Source organism: Cricetulus griseus, chromosome 4 (assembly GCF_003668045.3).
Source record: "Cricetulus griseus strain 17A/GY chromosome 4, alternate assembly CriGri-PICRH-1.0, whole genome shotgun sequence".
In the NCBI taxonomy this organism is placed as follows: domain Eukaryota; kingdom Metazoa; phylum Chordata; class Mammalia; order Rodentia; family Cricetidae; genus Cricetulus; species Cricetulus griseus.
The window spans coordinates 213,428,788-213,449,423 of NC_048597.1; the positions used below are offsets into that span (position 1 = coordinate 213,428,788).

General features: G+C 43.9%; 1 protein-coding gene across 1 annotated transcript in view; it reads right to left on the bottom strand.

The window, feature by feature from the left end:
* The window catches only part of Nek11 (NIMA related kinase 11), a 219,897-nt gene that overhangs the window by 63,724 nt on the left and 135,537 nt on the right, over window positions 1-20,636 (bottom strand). Inside the window, 1 exon segment of the mRNA XM_035443911.1 lies at window positions 1,321-1,481. Within this exon segment, the coding sequence (XP_035299802.1) occupies window positions 1,321-1,481 (161 nt within the window).

Sequence of the window (20,636 nt, forward strand, 5' to 3'; positions counted from 1 at the left end):
TTTCCCCATGGTCCCCTAGGGAGAAAGAGGAGCGGGTATAAGGAACATGTTTATTTAGGCATTTGGGATCCCACCTCTCTTCTGTCCTGCCTTTTTGCTAATGGTTATTAGTCCCTCTCCTCCTGTGTTTGTCATTTACATTCTCCCATGCTTTCTTTTTCTCTTGACTTTTCCTTTGTTTGACTCTACTCTTCAAAAGAATTTACTTTATATTTATTTTATATGTGTTTTAATATAATATAAAATAAAAAAGAATTTATTTTATATGTGTTTTTCCCCTGGGTGTTGGTGCTGGGAACCAAACCCAGGTCCTCTCAAGGGCAACAAGCACTCTTAACCCCTAAGCCATCTCTCCAGTCCCCTGTTGACTCTACTCTTACACTCTCCTGTTTGCCATCGCCCTCCCTCCTCCTGGTCTACAGAACTTGGGAGACATTTCTCATGGGTTACATTTAATATTATGGTAGATTGCTTAGTGTTTATTAAGAATGTCTCTGGGGTTGTCCATGGTGGCACATTCCTAAAATTCTAGCACTGGGAAAGTAAGTCAGAAAGTTAAAAGTTCAATCCTAGGCTGGGCTACACAGTGAGAAACCGTTTCAATAAAAAGGCTTAGTGGCTTTGTACAACTTCCTTTCCACTCCAAAAAATCAAAAGAAAAAGGCACAAGCCAGGGTCATTTCTTAACCTATCACCTATACCAGCTCAGTCTTTCTAATCAAGAAGTACTACTACCAGAACATCTATGCAGAGAGACCCAGTGCTGTATGAAAAAATGGTCTCTTGGAGGCTGCATTGCAAGAAGCTAGAATGAATGTATTCCAAATTCAAAGTCTCCAAGTTTTAACTCCAAAATGGAATATATATATATATATATATATATATATATATATATATATATATGCATTAAATTTGTAAAACCACACTAATATATGATTACAGGCAAGAACATGATAAAATATCCACGTCCCTGTGAAGGAGATACCTGAAACACTTCCAGGGCAGTGGGCAGATGTATAGAGGAAGTTCTCAGTAGGCAGACACTGCAGTGTGCATCAGGGCCTGACCTCCTATAGTGAGTCTGCTAGCCCCTCCCATCTCAACAGGGTCCTGATGGGAGTCTGCTCATTTCATGGGGTCTACCTGCCCCAACCCCTTGAAAGTAAAGACTTATTGCACAGAGCCACTAGAGACTTCCTAGAACTCCTGGGTTTCCTGACTTGATCAACTCCAGGTTCAAGACTTCCTCGACTGTTTCTCAGCCCAAGTCCAGTCAGAACCTCGGACAGCGACATCTCCTCTGGTCAGAGCAGGAGGTACCTGTTGGTTTGCTCTATAAGCAGGTGGAGTTCCCTTGTCCCTCATTTCTCCCTCTGCCTCCAAGAACACTGTTTCTTCCTCCAGCTCCTCACTCTCCTCCGAACAGGAATCAAATACATCAGCATAATACTCTTCAGCAACAAGTGGGTCTTCTGGGATCCCTGAAATAGAGAATAAGCAACAATTGCTGTTATTGAAATCATAACGGGGTGAGCTGGGACGCTGTGTATCCCCAGAGATCATCACCGACAAAGCTTCCTCGGAGCACAGTGCTGACTCTTGGCTTCCTGAAAGTGTCTGCTTGATATAGTCAGCACTTGGCAAAACTAAGCCAGTAGAAAAAGGGACAGTCACCTTTGAAGTTAGGAGAACAGAACCACGGGACAGAAGCAAATGATCTCTTTTGTAGCTTTTGCATGCGCCCTGATTAAAAATGAAGGGAGCCAGGAGAAAAATAAAGATGAGATGCCACATCAAGGCCTTGTTATGCAACACACAAAACTTTATAGCTGAGACAGTGGGAAGAGAGTGTGTTAGTATTCTTCTGGAAGTTTCTTTTAAGGAAGGAAGGAAGGGACGCTGGGTCAGTAGTGAGACAAAGTAAGATGGGTAAGATATTTACAATGACATTTGGCCAAACTGAGGAGGGTATTTCAACTCTTTACTAACAGGCTATGGATTCCCGCTTTTCAAGTGGAGTTTGCTATGTGGGCTATATTCACACCCACATAGGGCATTTATTTAAAAGAAAAAAAGAAAAGGGAAGATTATCCATGTAAGCTTATGGCAATAACCCAAGTTACTTGGCACAGTACCACTAGTGACTAAAACACAGTTGGTGCCTATAAGAATAACAACAAAGAAAGGCCAAGAGTGGGTTACAGGGAGCATGGCATTGTAAATTTTAATTTACCAATGGGGACTAGCAATAGAGAAATAACTCTGGGAGGGAGAGGAGAAAATTACATAATGATACTCTAGCGCAAGATGGGTTAGGCTCTGCAGAACTCTGACTTATAAACAGAATTATCGTTCTTGCTTGCAACGCAGAGCACTGTTTTTAATCCATTGTTACTATTTCCTATCTGGTAGGGAAGTGTGGCATCCAGGATCAGAGGACTGGGGAAGTGTGGCATTCAGGGTCAGAAAATTGCAGTCTGCTCAACCTCTGCCTACTTACATATAAAACTCTTGGAAGGCCAAACTCATGGAACCAAGTCAAAGAGAGGGAAGAGGGAATATATGAGTGAGGGAAGTCAAGATCATGAAGGGGAAATCTACAGAGACAGCTCTGAAACCTCCACAGGACCGAGTAAGGCCATCTGCATGTGGGAGATAGTTATGTAGCTTGGTCTATCTGAAGGGTGCCTGGCAGTAGGACCAGGTTCTATTCCTGAGGCATAAGCTAGCTTGTTGGAATCCATTCCCTATGGTGGGAAGCCATGCTCAACCTTAATGCAGGGCGGGCTTGATCCTACCTCAACTTAATGTGCTAGGCTTTGTTGACTCCCATGGGAAGCCTTACCCTTTGGGAGGAGTGGATGAGGGGTAAGCTGGGAGAGAGGTGAGGGGGGGCAGGAGGAGGGGGGAAGAATGTAAAATGAAATTTAAAAACATAAATTAAATAACAACAAAAGAAAAAAGAAAACCTCTGTGTAAGATGCTTACATTTACAGAGCTCAGGTTTCTGCGGTAACATTAATATAAGGTTCTCTAGTCATGCAACTTGCAGACCCCATAATAAGCTGTTTATGAAAACATCTGTATACAGAAAAATGTAACAGAATTTCCACCAAATTTCTATATCTGTAAAAACAATGGGATTTTCATCAACTAACTCCAGGATCCTTTGAAATAGAACACTAGCTGTAGACTTATTCAGCAAATGAAGACTTAAAATTTCAAAATTACACTTCATCTTTTGGGGATGGTTGGCATGCTGCTGTGTGCATGGGGAGGTAAGAGGACAATGTTTGGGAGTCTCTTGCCCCTGTGGGGCCTGGGCATCAAAGCCCATCTTCAGGCTCCCCTGCTGAGCCATCAGGCCAGACCCCAAAGGAACATCTTATAATTTTCTCCTTATCTATACTCTCCTGAAAAAAAAAAAAAAAACAAGAGGCCATCTCAATCTCTCATGTTCCCACCCCTCATCCCCTCCCTTCTACCCCACCTCCCAGTTTACCCAGACTTTTAACTATTTCCCCTTCCTGAGGCCCTCCTTGTGTGTTCCTCTTAGAGTTCCCCCTTTTACCTAGCTTCTCTGGGGTTGTGGATTGGTTACCCTTTGCTTTACATCCAATATCCACCTATGAGTGAGTACATACTGTGTTTGTCTTTCTGGGTCTGAGTTACCTCACTCAGTATGGTGTTTCTAGTTCCACCCATTTGCCTGCAAATTTCAAAATATTTTTTTTTTACTGCTGAGTAATACTCCATCGTATAAATGTACATTTTCTTTATCCATTCTTCGGTTGAGGGGCATCTAGGTTGTTTCCAGGTTCTGGCTATTATGAATAATGCTGCTATAAACATAGTTGAGCAAATGTCCTTGTGGTATGAGTGTGGATTCTTTGGGTATATGCTCAAAAGTGGTATTGCTGGATCTTAAGGTAGGTTGATTCCAGATTTTCTGAGAAACTGCCTTACTGATTTCCAAAGTAGTTGTATAAGCTTGCACTCCCACCAGAAATGGAGGAGTGTTTTCCTTACTCCACATCCTTTCCAGCATAAGCTGTCATCAGTGTTTTTGATCTTAGCCATTCTCATAGGTGTAAGAAAGCATCTCAGAGTGGTTTGATTTGCATTTTCCCTTATGATTAAGGATGCTGGGCATTTCTTTAAAATGTCTTTTGGTCATTTGAAATCCTTCTGTTGAGAATTCTCTGTTTAGGACTGTACTCTGTTTTTAAATTAGATTATCTGATATTTTGATGTCTAGTTTCTTGAGTTCTTTAAGTTGGGGAAGGAATTGAGAGGGAGAGCAATGAAAGAGATATTGTGATCCAGGGAGGGAGATATTATGGGGTTAGGGAGAAACCTGGTGCTAGGGAAACTCCTAGGAATCCACAAGGATGACCCCAGCTAAGACTCCTAGCAACAGTGGAGGGGATGCCGGAATTAGCCTTCCCCTGTAATCAAATTAGTGGGCATCCTAACTCCCATCATAGAATTGACTTCCAGTAACTGATGGGAGGAGATACAGTGGTCCACAGCCAAGCACTGGGCTTAGTTCCTGGAGTTTAATTGAAGAGAGGGAGGAGTGATCATATGAGCAAGAGGGGTTAAGATCATAATTGAGAAAACCACAGAGACAGCTGAACCGAGCTAGCAGTAGCTCACAGGCTCTGGACTGACACTTGGGCAACCTGCATGGGACTGAACTAGGCCCTCTGAATGTGGGTGATTGTTATGGGGCTTGATCTGTTTGGGGGTGGGGGCTGGCAGTGGGACCAGGACTTATCCTGGGTACATGAACTGACTTTTTGGAGCCCATTACTATGGTGGGATACCTTGCCCAGCCTGACTGGGGGGCTGGCAGCTTGGTCCTGCCTCAACTTGGTATCTCAGACTTTGGTGACTCCCCAGGGGAGGTCTTATCCCCTCTGAGGAGGAGATGGGAGGGTATATGGGGAGGTGGGGAGGAGGTTAAAGGGGAACTGGGAATGGAATGTAAAAATAATAAAAAATAAAATATAAATTTAAAAAAGAAGAAGAAACCAAAAGGCTACACAGTGGGATCAAAATTAGCTCAATGACAAAAATTGCATATATTCCCAAAAGTCTTTGACAGTTCTTAGGATAGGACTTATACACTGTCATTTTAACCCAGGTGGGAAGAGCTGGGATGAGCTGGGATGAGCTGTGCCACAGCATGAGACATACCTGCGAACCAAAATCTGCTCAGGATCTCTGGCCTCACCACCAAGTAGGAGCTTGTGCTGAGAGGTCTGGTAGACAGCTGAAGGCTTCCTACATAACTCCCCATTTGTCCCTTCCCCCACCACACCCTGAACCCTCATCTCTCTGTCAGAATTGTCTGTTCTCTCAATGCCCTCTCCTTCCCCTCCTTCCCAAGTCTCTCCACCTCTTTTAGTCATTCACTTTTTTGTGTTTTCCCCTTCTGCTCTCTCCCTGTCATCTCCTCTTCCTCTCCTTTGCTTTCAGACTTGATTATGACCCAGTAACATCACTGTCCAATCAGCAGTAGCGTGCTCATGGGTGTGCACACTTAAAATCTTTAGAACTAAAACTGAGTTTTCAGGAATAAAGACTTATCCATTCAAACTACATGTGACACTTTGGTATTTTCCCTTCTAGTCAGTATTTCAAAAGTGCTGTTTGCAACTCACAAAAAGTGACTTCTCAGTTCACAGGCTGACACACACTGGTTTAGGATGTTGCCTTCTGCGTCAGAAAGATCCACATGGATATCAAGACCAACAGTGGCTCCCCAGCACTGGTACCAGGTTAACTTTGTGCATTTGGTTGTCTATTAAACACAGCTGATTATCCGCCTCTGGGATGGTTATGAACAATCAATAGTATAAGAGAAACAAGGTATTATGCACCGTGTTATGGGACTCTACTCACTAACATCTGCTGCTACTGGGAGCTGTACAGAGTGGCAAACATCTTGGTTTTGCCCATTAACACCCTACATCAGGAAGATATGTCAGACAATCATAATTATATACCAAATGTGAAGTGCTCCTTATTACATTCAGGCTGTGTGGATTTTTCAGGGCTGACTCAAAGGCCCAGTAAGGAGTGATGTCCCATTGTTTGTTTGTTTTTCCTGCTGGCCTCCACAGGGACACAAGGGCACTTTATTCTCTCCCATCATTTGCCTGGTCCACAAGGGCACTAAGTTCTCTTCAAACAGCTTAGGAAGACATAGGATTCAATAGTGAAAGGTTAGCTAGTCAAATCATTGGCTTCATAGGTTTTATGGCTTTTATTGTAGTTATTTGACTACTTTGAAGATAATCAATATTCAAATGAAGACTGTGGCTGTGTTTCAATAAACCTGGCCAGGTCATATCTGTACCACCCAGACATTTTCCTCTTGAAAAAACAAACAAAAAACAAAACAAAACAAAAAAAAAAAACAAACTAAAAATCTCCCTCTTCCCATAACAGGGCTCACTGTGCACAAAGAGATGTAGTTCCTTGCCCTCTTAAACCTAAGATCTCTTCAAAAAGACAAGAATCATCATGGGGCAGGATTTGTTTCCTGTGTGTGACTCTGGGCAGACTGGGATGACTCCATTTACAGTGTCTTCTGAGTACGCCGCACTCTTGGTGCTGCTTAGAAATGGAATTGTTTTCAAAAGAGAAAATCAAAACAAATGTAAGCCTGCTCAAACTGTGTTTGTCAAGCTGCGTGTTTTTTTGTAGTGAGCCCAATTTGAAGCCTTGTTCAGCTAAGGCTCATTTCTCCTGTCACTGGAAGAAAAACAGACTGTGATAAATAGCTTTAATTTCCTCACACCCTGAAGTCAGCCTCATCAGGGATGCAACTGGGATAGCATTCCAGATTTCTTCTATGCTAGGTGTGCAGTAACAGGGCAAACTCATGAACGAGTCCAGTAATGGCTACCCATGCTTGGACACCAGTGTTGCAAATGCATGCTGTAGGGAAAGAGAAGTTATCACATAGTTCCACAAAAAGGGTGGCCTTTGTCACCTTTCAGTCAAGACCTAGATAAATCCCTTCTAAGATGACTGAGTACTGGAGTCACCTATAGGACTTGCTAATTAACACAAAGCACGAGGTCCCAAACCCCCAAAATGCTGATTTGGTAGTTCTGGGTAGCACCTGAAAGTGCTTATTTACTTATTCAGTGTGTGTGTGTGTGTGTGTGTGTGTGTGTGTGTGTGTGTGTGTGTGTGTGTGTTCGAGCAGTTAATTTCCAGGCCAGAAGCTACTTGATGCCTTGGAGCAGGAGCTAATGGTTGTGAGTCACACAACATGGGTGTTAGGAACTGATCTCTGGTCCTCTGTAAGATCAACAAGTGCTCTTAACCACTGAGCCATCTCTCCAGCCCCACAATTTCTTACATTTCTAAGAAGCTCCAAGCTGATAGGGGATGCTTCTGGTCTAGAGCCTACACCCAAAAACCTCCACTCAAATAAAAGTCCTATCTTATGCTGCAAGGATCACTTTAATAAAGACCTGTAATCCTACACTAGCTCTATATCGCCTGATCTTTGTATGTTAAAGACAAAGCATGAATGGAAACGAACTACTTTTGAAGAGCTAAAACTAGGCTATCAGTCGCCTCAATTGCTTCCAATCTCTATGGCAATATAAACAATGACACAGTTGCTACTTGTTAACAGGGACACAGAATGGAAAGGTGAGCAGGCCAGAGTTAGTCTTTATGTCAAACACTATGAGATTTTAAAGGCAAACTCACAACTATTACTGTTTGATCATTGCATCAAGTCATCTCATTAGACCAAAATGCTGCTTTTTTGACCATTGCTCAGATAAGGAAAGTGAGGGCTCAGACAGGTAAATAACCAGAGAAAGGTCACACATATGTATGCACCGTGGACATGAAACTAGAATGCAAACCACCTAAATCCTATTTCTGGACTACTGCCACTTTAGAGTGAATAAGCAATTTTCATCTTTGCTGCTAAAACCGCTTTAAAATCATGACTGTCTCCCAGAAACTTAAATACAGTAAGGTGTGTGGTTTGGGCTTGAGAGGACAAACCTGACTCTTACTTATTACTTAGGTCAGCAGGCCGTTGTTTCGCTGTAGTGAAGAAGAGTACCTATTGGGATATCATTCAGACTCAACCCAGCTCTCACTTCTCTGTCTCAGATGAGCTCAGATTGGCCTGTGCATCAGAACCATCCAGAGATCTTGTGAAAACAGCCCTCCCCCCAAGCATTCCCAATTCATCGGGCCTGGGGTAAGGCCTAAGAGTCTGCACTTCTGATGATGCTGCCAACACAGAGAAGAAAGACTATCTCACTGGGCTCTGGAGGAGGAAGTAGCGCAGAGGTGATGTGTTAAATAAAAGCCTCTGTTGTCTATTATTAGACCAGATCTTTACGCTTCTAAAGTGATCAGATAAACATTATAGCCATGGTTATCAATCTTCCTAATGCTGTGACCCTTTAATACACTTCTTCATGCTGTGGTGACCCCCCAACCATAGAATTATTTTGTTGCTACTTCATAACTGTAATTTTGCTACTGCTATGAATCATAACGTAAATGTCTGTGTTTTCCAATGGTCTTTGGGGGTCATGACCCACAGGTTGAGAATCACTGCATAATAGAATTTTCCTTAAAGAGTCAGTTTTCCTGAATGTTGTTTCAGGCTAAATCAAGGAAGGATATTCTTAAAAGCTTGGTTGTGCGCTTGCGCACATGCTCGGTGCACACATGCACACATGAGCATTCACACATGCGTGTGCATGCACATATTGTGCAGGTGCACGTGGAAGCAAAGGGCTGGATTCAGTTGGCTTCCTCGATCGTGCTCTGCTTTCTTTCTGAGGTGGAGTCTACTGCTGAGCCTGGAGCTGACTGACTCAGCTAGTCTAGCTCTAGCTAGCTTGTCACAGGGATCGTTCGGCCTCCACTTCTAGAACCCTGGGATTACAAGCAGGGCATCATGCCTGCTTGGCTTTTATGTGGGTGCTGGAGATCCAAATTCCAATCCTCACACTTGCAAAGCAAACACTTTACCCTCTGAGCCATCGCACCAGCCCAGGCATAGATATTTACAAGGACAATCTCTGCCTCCCCACCCCTCATTATCTTGTGACTTCAGCCACCAATATGCCCTCTACGAATGTGTGTGGCAAACTTTCCAAAGTGGCTCTCAAAGAGTAGGTCCTAGAATAGTACCAATAGCATCACTTTGGCTCTTAACAGAAATACAACGTAACCTATTGAATTAGGACAATGTATACTGGGGATATAGCTCAATGGTACAGCATTTACCTACCATGTGCAGAGCTCTGGGTTCAATCCCCCTCCCCAATAAAAATAATGTATTTTAACACCTCCCAGGTGAGACTAATGTACACTAATTCAACACAAACTGTCACATAATGTTTACTCAAATGAAAGTTATTTCCCTAAAATTTCATGAGCCCAGAAAGGCAGAATCCATGCCTGTCTATGGCAACTCCAACACATGGCTCAAGGAAGACCTCCAAAATTTCTTACATAAAGGAGTCCGTAGATCTGTAAAGGTCTGGGCTTATGAACTACATTGTAGCATCCCATTAAAAGGCTTCCAGAATCTTTGTTGGGGCAGAGGGAGGAGGAAGAAAGTGCTAGAGCCCCACACCCACTCCTTTTCTTCCGAATGCTCTGAATCTATCTGCCAGATGTTAACAGTTTGCATATTGAAGGTCCCTCAAAGTTTCATGTGTTGGGGGCTTTGTCCTCAGCCCATAAAACTAACGAGAAGCAATGTATTTTTTAATATGCAGGACCCTGTGACAGGTCTTGGATCATTGGAGGCATATTCCCAAAGGACATACTGGCTCCACGGTCTCTTCCTTCCTCTCTCATTTCCTTGTCATAGCTTTGTCCTGTCCCATGCTCCTAATATGATTTCTGACTCACCATGGGTCCCAGACCACAACAGGCACAAATGTGAGCCAAACTAAAGAGATAAGTCCTGTGACTTGACCATCTCAAGTGTTTGGGGCAACAACAGTGTGATAATTTGAATAGAAATGGTATCAACAGGCTCATATACTTAAAGGTGTGGTTTTAAGGGAGAGGCACTACTTGACAGGGATTAGGTGGTGTGGCCTTGCAGCAGGTGTGGCCTTGCTGTAAGAAGTGTGTCACCGAGGGTAGGCTTTGTGGTTTCAAATGCTTAAACCAGGCCCAGTGTCTTTCTCTTCCTGCTGCCCACTGATCAGGACGTTGAACACTCAGCTATGTCTCCAGCACCATGCCTGACTGCATGCTGCCATGTTTTCTGCCATGACTAATGGACTAAACCTCTGAAACAGTATGCCAGCCCAGTTAAATGTCTTCCTTTACAAGAGTTGTGTGGTCATGGTTCTCTTTACAGCAACAGAACTCTGACTAAGACAAACAGAGAGCTGCTAAGCACACTTCTTTCTAAACTTCCTACCCCCATCCCAAAGGACCACCAAGTTCAAGGCCTCGGAAAAGTTACCCAAAAAGTGTGAGTCCACTCACAGTAGACTGTGGGTTTCTCCCAGGGGAAGGTGTCTAGCTGATGTGTGGGCTTAGTCATTATCAGTGGAGAATAGCACTGACAGAAAGAAAGGCCACCACAGCTAGAAACAAGCATTCCCCAGGCAGAAGTAACCTGTCTGGTGGACTCCGTCATAGTTAAAATGTGCCCCAAACCCTCACCTTTCAGTCTTGCCATACCCAATGGGGCCCTCAGTGTCCCAACCCCTGAGAGTGCACAGCTCCCCTCACCCCATACATCCTAAAGAAAGAAAAAAGAAAAAAGAAAAAAAAAGCCTCACTGATTTACTGGATGTATTTTTATCAGTTTCTAGACTTCACAGCAATGCTGGTTTATTTTTCCTTTTCAATTTTTGTAAACCATCTCTCCCCTGCTGTGAACCATGAGATGGTTCATCTAGGCTATTTGGTGAGTCATCAGCTGGGCCTAGGACTCTATTCTCAGGTGTCTGGTTCCTGATAGCAGCCATTAGGATTACTCATGGGGCTCAGAAGCCACAGAGAATGAAGGGCCCACTGTAATAAAGCCAGGCAGCATTGCTTCTCTTGGTGAGCCTGCCTTTTACTGACACCATGGGTCCACTGTGTATGTCCCAGAGAGGCAGTTACTCCATACTCCAAATGGCTGCTGCCTCTGTATTTCATTACAAAGAGCCCTTTTCTGGGCCTGTGGGAAGGGACTGCAATTTTCAATCACCATAACATTTAGCAGGCCTGGTGCTTTCAGCAGCACATTTGCTAAGGAACAATTTAGACTGATGTACAGTCCAGTGGAGAATGTGGGTAGCCTCCAGTGAAACCAATACATTCATTTGCTGAGGGAGAAAGGGACACTCCATATGCCTTCTAACACCCAGCCCTGTAGAGCCCCCCACTCCCACCTCCAGGATCTTTCACAGTGGCCTGCAAATCTTGCCAAAACATCAGCTCTTCAATGCCCCCCCCCTTGCCAATAGAGCTCAGTACAGACATTTCAGTTTAGCCTTTCTGTCATCAGGTGGCAACCTGCTTTCCCTGTCTGACCTCCTATTGAAGAATCTAACAGTTCTCCTTTACACAGTGAAAAGGACCTTTGTTGGTTGGCCCTGGGTCCAGGCAGAGGTATGTATGTAGGTAGGTGTGTGTGTGTGTGTGTGTGTGTGTGTGTGTGTGTGTGTGTGTGTGTGTGTGTGTGTGGAGGGGTCATGCTCTAACACTGAGTTGCATGTCCAGCATGATTTATTCTTCTAGTGCCTTGCAGACACTTCCCACATACACCTTGCCTTTGTAATCTGAACTGAACCCTCTGTGGTTTTTTTCTGCACTCATCTTGTGCTGTCCAAATCTCCGCCTTAAATGTGCTACTCCTTCTAGAACATTCCTATCAGAATGGTAGCCACCAGTCAATGTGGCTACTTAAACTACAATTACTAAAGTTAAGTGACCGATCAGTCACATCTACATTGCATGTTCTCAGTGGTCCCTGGGGCAGGATTTTAAAGTATCACCACCAATGCTGTGGGTAATTCTCTGGACAGCACTGCTGTAGTGTCCAGTCTCTACTGCTCCCCCTGCTGGTCAACAGCCCTTAGTTTTAGCACTGGGGTGTGTTTACTCTGCCTTTCACATCCTCTGGTTCTCCCAGGCCAGCACACCCACCCACCCGCACCGTTCCCACTCCCCACAGAGAAAACTGAAAGTCCAGGCCCAGCACTGAACCTGCTAAGAGGGAGATGGTGGCTCCATCCCATGCCAGCCAGCCCTGGGCCAGAGCCACACTGAAGAAGTCACCATGTGGACCTCTCGAGCCTATGAGATGCTTGTTTACCTCCTTTTCAGAGTATCTACACAGAGATCTTTAGTGGACGGTCAGTCCCACCCTCCAGCTCAGGTCGCTGGAGGCAACCTGTCACATGGCAAAGCAGCGATGGAGTGCACCTTGTCAAACTCCCAGCAACCGCACACAGTTCTAACCATCAAATACAGACAGCTGGGTTCCAGTGTTGGGGGTGGAGCCGGGTGTGCTAACAGCTGCTTGGTTTCGAATCTCTTCCATGCTTTCTTCCCCCACATGACGAGCTATAGGTGAGTACCCTGACCTTTTCTAAAATAAACCCTCAAAACTAGGGCTAAAATTAACTACACTGATTAGCTTAGCCTACAGCATCACACATGAGACTGTGAAAAGAAAGGATTTTCTTAGCCAAAATGCATATTCATGACCCTTTCAGTATGGAGGGCTAAATTAAGTAAGTATAGTACCTTTTATATACATATGGAACAACAGGTTCTACCATTTTATTCAAAGGGACAGCTCTATATTTGATCGAGTTCACTGAGGGCTTTTCATTCTCTCTCAACACACAGGAAGGATGGGAAGGATGGGAGGGAGGAGGAGACAAAGAGAGGGAAAGGGAGGGGGCTTCCTGATCTCTTTGGAAACAGGTTTCCCTTAAGCTCTGGAGTCTGATGTTTCTCTTCTGTGTCAAGCTGATTCTCCCTCAGGCAAAACTATAACACTTCTCTGAAATTTTCTTTTTGCTTTGGAGAGCGAAAGTCAAAATAACTGGGTCAAATTTGTCATTTCTCCACCTGATTCAGAGAAAGGAACAAGAGCTGGGATAGCCACTCTCCCAAGGGGAAATACAGGAGATTCCTCAGTGGCCCGGAAGGAGTAGGCACAACGGCAGTGTGCCATTTGCTGGCACATGACACATCCTTCTGAGACTCTGAGCAACCAATTTAAGTTCCCTGGGCCTTAGATAGCTCATCTATAACATGGGGCTCTGCAGCCTGAACCTTGAGTCTGAACTAGATAATCAAAGGGCATTCTTCTGCTCTGAGGTGCAATAATTCGTGGCTGGAGGAATGGGTAAATTGACATTGTGGTCCCCCTGGGCTTGTATAGCAGAGCACTGTAGCTTAAACTACAGAAATAATTACTTGTCAAACCCTGGAGCCCAGGAAATCTAAGATTCAGGTGCTGACAGTCTGGTGTCTGGTGAGGGTAGTTTTTATTGTAGACAGTCCTCTCATATTCTCACATGATCAGGAGCAAAGAGATAGAAAGCAAGCTATCTTGTGTATCTATTTACAGAGGTACTAATATCATCAAGAGGGCTCCTGTCTTATGACCGCCTCTTAAAGCTCTACCTCTGAACAGAACCCACTGAGGAATGGAAGCATGTATGCATCTTATTTCAAACAATATGCAGAAAGTCACCTGGGACTTGGTGAGATATGGATTCATGCATCTCCAACATACCTGGGGTGATGGAGATGCTGCTACCACAACCAACCGCAAGTGGGTAGCAAACAAACCGCTGCTTTCTACTCCTGGACAACAAACATTTGTCTGGAAACAGGATTATACCTGATACTGGCTCTATGTCTAAAATCCATATGTGAGTGAGTACACACCATTTTTGTCTTTTTGTGAATGGATTACCTCACTCAGGATTGTTACGATAAATCTTTCCATCAAAAGCCACCTGAGCCCCACCACCGTGTGTACACTTTACGCAAACCTCCAGCCCAAGTTAGACCCAAATGAATACATAGAAACTTGTATTAGGTACAAAGCTTCTTGGCCAATGACTGGGATTCTCATCTGCTAGCTCAGTCTTAACTATCATAAACCTATATATGTTATAAGACTTATCTTATCAGACACCTTATTGGCGTCCCTCCTTGCTGTGGATCACATCGTGCCACTGGAGCAGGAGCGGAGGGGAAAAAAGAGAACTTCCTGTTTTCTCGCTTAGATATCAGACTCTTTGCTATGTCACTTAACCACTTCTCTACTACATTTCCCAGAATCCTCTTTGACTCCTAGTTCCGTCTAACTTGCTGTCTCATTGACCAAACAGTATTTTATTTAGCGATCAATAAGATAAACATACACAGTACATTTCCCATCACAGGATGGTTTCTTCTAATTCCATATATTTTTCCTGAGGATTTCAAGATTCCATTGTTTTTTTTTCCGCTGAGTAGTACTCCATTGTGTAAATGTACCACATTTTCTCCATCCATTCTTCAGTTGAGGGGCATGTAGGTTTCTTCCAGGTTCTGGATATTAGAAATAATGCTGCTATGAACATGATTGAACAGATGTACTTATTGTAGGAATGTTCTTCTTTTGGGTATATGCCTAAGAGTGGAATTGCTGGAACTTGTGGTAGACTGATTCCCATTTTCCTGAGGAACTGCCACTTTGATTTCCAAAGTGGCTGTATGAGATGGCACTACCATCAGCAGTGGAGGAGTGTTCCCCTTTCTCCACATCCTCTCCAGCATAAGCTGTCATTGGTGTTTTTGGTTTTAGCCATTCTGACAGGAGTAAGATGTTGTTTTGATCTGCATTTCTCTAATGGCTAAGAATGTTGAGCACTTTCTTAAGTGTCTTTCAACCATTTTAGATTCCTCTATTGAGAATTCTCTATTTAGCTCTGTACCCCACATTTTAATTGGATTACTTGGTGTTTTGGTATAATTTGGAAACCAGCCCTCTGTCAGATGTAGGCTTGGTGAATATCTTTTCCCATTCTGTGATCTGCCATTTTGTCTTGTTGACTGTGTCCTTTGCCTTACAAAAGCTTCTCAGTTTTAGGAGGTCCCATTTATTAATTGTCGATCTCAGTGCTTGTGCTACTAGTGTTATGTTCAGGAAGTAGTCTCCTGTACAAATTCGTTCCAGGGTACCAGCTACTTTCTCTTCTAAGAGACTCAGTGTGGCTGGATTTATGTTGAGATCTTTGACCCATTTGGACTTAAGTTTTGTGAAAGGTGACAAATATGGATCTATTTGCAATCTTCTATGTGTCTGCATCCAGCACCATTTGCTGAAGATGCTTTCTTTTTTCCATTGTATAACTTTAGCTTCTTTGTCAAAAATCAGAGGAGTACCAGTCTACAATCCACACTGTCAGAGAAGCTAGGAAATAAGGAGGACCCTAAGAGAAACATACATGGTCCCCAGGAGAAAGGGGAAAGGGACAAGATCTCCTGAGCTAATTGGGAGCATGGGGGAGGGGAGAGGGAGCTAGAAGAAAGAGAAGGGGAGGAGGGGATGAGAGAGCACGAAGATTGAGTCAGGGGAAGAATAGAGGAGAGCAAGAAAAGAGATACCATAATAGAGGGAGCCATTATAGGTTTCAAGAAAATTCTGGCACTAGGAAAATGTCCAGAGATCTACAAGGTTGATCCCAAATAACAATCTAAGCAATAGTGGAAAGGCTACCTTAAATGCCCTTCTCCGATGATGAGATTGATGACTAGCTTATATGCCATCCTAGAGCCTTCATCCAGTAGCTGATGGAAGCAGAAGCAGATACCCACAGCAAAACACTGAGCTGAACTCTGGAATCCAGTTGCAGAGAGGGAGGAGTGATAAGCAAAGGGGTCCAGACCAGGCTGGAGAAACCAACAGAAACAGCTTACCTGAACAAGGGTTTGCTCATGGACCCCAGACTGATAGCTGGGAAACCAGCATAGGACTGTTCCAGACCCCCTGATTGTGGATGTCATTTTGAAAGTCTGGGCAATCTATAGGGCCTTTGGTAGTGAATCAGTTATTTATCCCTAGTACACAAACGGACTTTGGGAGCCCACTCTACATAGATGGATACTCTCTAAGCCTAGATGCATGGGGGAGGGTCTAGGCCCTGCTCCAAATGATATGACAGACTCTGAACATCCCCCATGGAAGGCCTCACCCTCCCTGGAGAGCAGAAAGGGGTTAGGAGCAGGGGAAGAGGGGAGGGAGAGGGAACTGGGATTGACATGTAAAAGAGGCTTGATTCTAATTTAAAATTGGTCTAATTACAATTATAAAAATAAAAAATAAATTTTTACAAAAAAGAGAAATACATGCAAACATAAAAAAATAACTTATACCTGCACAAAGTTTAACATTCTGCATTGTTACAGACTAAAGCTTCCCCCTCTTATTTTGCTAGTAACAGTTTCTTTCACATGCCTGAAGTGTGTTTGGCAACTTGCTGGTTGAATAGAGACAGCAGCTTCTTGAACCAGCCAAGCTTCTCGTTGTGATGAAACTCTGGGTCCATACTCTCTCTTTTCTTCTTGTTTCCTGGAAAACTTGTCTCCACTGCCAGCTCCTCTACTAACTCACCAGCTGGAGGCAGAAAGAAACTGCTGGTGTAGGACATCCTCAGTTCACCCATACAAAAACTTAACATACAAGATGAGCAAGGACCACAAAGGAGTCCACAGGGGGAGCCTGCTGCAAGGAGAGTGTGGGGATGGTGCTCTGGAAAATTCTCAATTAAGGCACACATTTCTGACTGAATTTAGAACTCCCTGTCATAAGCCTGGTTCTTGCCTTTTTGCAGCCTGGTGAAATGTTGATTGGTTCATAGGGATTAAAGGAGAGGAAATATTTCATTGCTATGAAATCTGGAAACCGTTGCATTTTTACATTCTCAGAGAATAAACAGGAGTTAAGTGTATATCACATGATTTATAAACCAATGACAGATAGATATATGACAGAAGAGAGGGGAAGGAGGAGAGGAAGAGATGACAGAGCAAAGGGGGCAAAGATAGAGTTTCAGCATTGCCTCACATTGTCACAAATATGGAAGCTGACAAGTCCAGAAGTCTACAGGATAGACCATGAGTCAGGCAGCAAGCAGTAGGCTGGAGACTCACGGAAGGGTAAGCTCTGTACTTGGAAATCCAACAGGAGTCTGGGGCTGAATTCTTCCTCTTTGGCTAAGACTCACTCACGTTATGATTTATGCAAATCTTCTGATTTAAATTTCATTGAATAAACATATTCACAGCAACATATAAAAATGGGTGTTTGAGGAAACCTGGTAATCCCAGTCTTGCCAGCTGAACTTGTAACAAACCATCCCAGGATATACTGGAGTCAACTTGGGGTCTGACCTAGAAAATAGGGTTGCTGGAGAACTCAGACCACCCTCTCAGACTGAAGAAGTCCAGATTACTTCCAGTACTGAGGAGCACCTTGGAGCTACTGATCATGTAGGCAAGGGTGATTACTCAGTTCTTAAACAAACATCTACCTACTGTCAGAACCAGTCTGTTGTCTTGTAAACCTTTCTCTGGAAGTGTTCATAGGGAACTGTCCACAACCCTCTGGCACAGTTCTCTTTTGCATTTGTTCTCAGAAAATTCTTGTGTTCTTCACTCTGTCTGGAGTTTTCAAACTTCACTAGTGAGCATGTTTCAGGTTGAGATTCAATGACTACCATAGGCAGAACAAGGTAAACAGGCTTCCTTACAGGTGCCTGGAGACTGGTTGTGGAAGGTGGGATATCCTGGGCTGTGTCATGCCAGTGAGAAAGTGTTGGCACAAAATCTTGGTCAAAAATCACTTTGGGGAGGCTGGAGAGATGGCACAGTGGTTAACAAGCACTTGATGCTTTGCAGAGGACCTGGGTTCAGTTCTCAGCACCCACATGGCAGCTCACAACCCTCTATAACTCCAGTTCCAATGGATCAGATGCCCTTTTTTGGCATCTGTGGGCTCCATGCACACATGTGGTATACAGACACACATGCAGGCAAAACACCCATACACATAAAGTAACAAGATAAAAATAGTTTTAAAAATCACATTGCTTATTGATCATTGAGGTAGTGATAGGTATCCCATGGCGAACAGCACACCAATAAAATGACTAAAGACAAAACAAAAAACTCTTAAGCCTCCTTCCAGAAGATCTCTTACAATAGCCTGAAATTACTTCCAAGTTTTGGAAAAGCTAAGTGTCTTGGATGAGGCTCTCTAGAAAATGTTTCTGAGAAGATTTTTAGGAGAGTTGCATATCTGAAAGGCTCACAAACCCACCCTCATGGATCTCTAGGGACAATATCTGGGAAGCAGTGAATGGAGATGGCCTCTGTGGTCTAGGGACAGGGGAAGGAGGGCTTTTTACAGGCAGTCCCCTCTCCTTAAGTACTGGCAAAGCAGTCTCTGGTGGCTCGAGAATGTCCTCTTCCCACAGAGGCAATGCTGAGAGACTGAGCACAAGGACGTGGTAAAGGGATCAAATAGGGTTGGGTCAGGCAGGGGCTTGTGGGACTGCTGTCCCAGGGGAAATTTTCCCCTGACATTTGACTCCGATCAATCCAGCCTTGTTGGATTGCTCCTATGTGGCTTCTCAACTCTGACACACTGTTACACACCCACCCCCACCAAGAACAGATAAAGGGCACAGTGCACCTTGCCCTCTTCCCTAGGGTGCCTCAACTTCTCACCCAGAACCATATCTCCACCTCCTCCTTGCTCTTGACTCTTGGACTAACTCTCTCATGGCTTGTTTATCATTCACATCTTTGTTTTCCCAATGGATTTTAACCCAGTCCCAGTTCTGAGCTCAGATTAATCTTCAGTTCACTTTTCATGAAGCCCATCCAGCCCAGATCTTGGTAAGCTCAGCATAGTGAATGCCCACCATCCCTCCGTCTGTTCTCTCATCTTTCTTACTTGGGCCCAACTCTTCACATATTGACTTGCTCAGCCAGTGTTAACTGAATCTTAGTTCATGTTTAGCTGATAATTTTCCACCAAAAAAAACCCCAGAACCCACAATTGGAAAAAATGTTGATATGCTAGACTCTAGAGCCCTCCCCATTGGTATTCTACCCCTCAATCCCTCAGAGTATTTGTGCACTGCCATGACTGCATGTAACCAAGAAGAAAGCCTAGGGCATGCCTACTGATTTGCATCAAATTCTATCTGCAAACAGTGATGCTAAGTCATCCCACTAGAAAATTAATTTTACCCTCATTAATAAGTAAGGAGAAATAGATATGGCATACATTTGCATGCTAATAGTGCTAAAGGGTGTTATTTCAGTGGAGTTGAAGCCAATTTAAAAAGGGAAAGGAGAACATCTTGGAAGTAAATGTCTTTCCTCATTTACATTTTCCAGGGCTGTCAGTGCATTTACCACAGCCTGCGGGTCACATCTGTACCCCACACTTCTGCACACATCATCTGTGGAAATCAACCACAGCCTGTGTCATCTACTGCTGCTTTCTCTCACCATCCAGAAGGGCAAAGCACCACTGAGTGGCTGTGAAAGAGGTGTACATCACAGAGCCCAATGTTTATTACCCACTACTTAAGGAAGCTTGCCAACCTCACACAACAAATAGCTACTGATGTGCAGTACTTTCTGTGTATAAACCACAGAGTTGGAAGCAGCCTTTTGTTTGAGCCCTGGCTGTTTCCATATCATCCATCCACAGTAATATTGGAAATACCATAGCATTTTGTCAGCTGAAGTTCGTTCACCACTCTGTGGTGACTGGATCATTAGAACTTCCATAGTTGTAAAGAGATGGGGTGCTGCAGGTCCAGAGATGAATTATATTGGGCTGCTTAATCCCCCTAAATGGTTATTGATAGCCTGTCCCTATGTGGGACCTAACATCCTTGGAACTATTTGGTAAATCCTTTTGGGATGTAGAAACAGATCCTTTAGCTTCTACCAACACCAAGACTACCAGATACCATCTGAGGCCAAAGCAGGGACTTCCCTGCAGTGTTCTAACTTGCCTACCAAATGTGTAATTTTAAAATGCCTTGATTTATAATGCTATTAGTCCTGTTGCCATTAAAAGCTTCATGAAATTTCTACCACATTAGAACATGGCATGTGGGATAACTTAAATCTGTGCTCTCAGGCCTCAGTCAGCTCACATCCAGCCCCAGAATAAATTCTCACTATTGCTTTGAGGTGAGAGCTGTGTTTCCACATCAACAACTTCATGGCCAGTGAAGTTAAACTCCTCATCACGAAGTGGAGACCCTTCTCCCCTGAGAAAAGCTTAACTCCCTCTGGATCCAAAGAGCAAACTCAAGAAGAAGGATAACACTTTTAGTATCCAACCTCAGCTTAACAAGGTAAGTCCTGCTCAAGATATTTCCCATTGTCAGACCCCTCCCTGAAGCCATGCATGGATGGGACAAAATCCTGTCTAGCTGGACCCTGTGACCTGAGACAAAATCCTGTGTGAGGCTAGCTGGACCCTGTGACCAGGTGACAAGTCTTCATCCACTGATCCACAGGGATGTAAGAAAGCTTTCTTTTCACCTAAGGTCTTGAGTAGGAAAAGACAA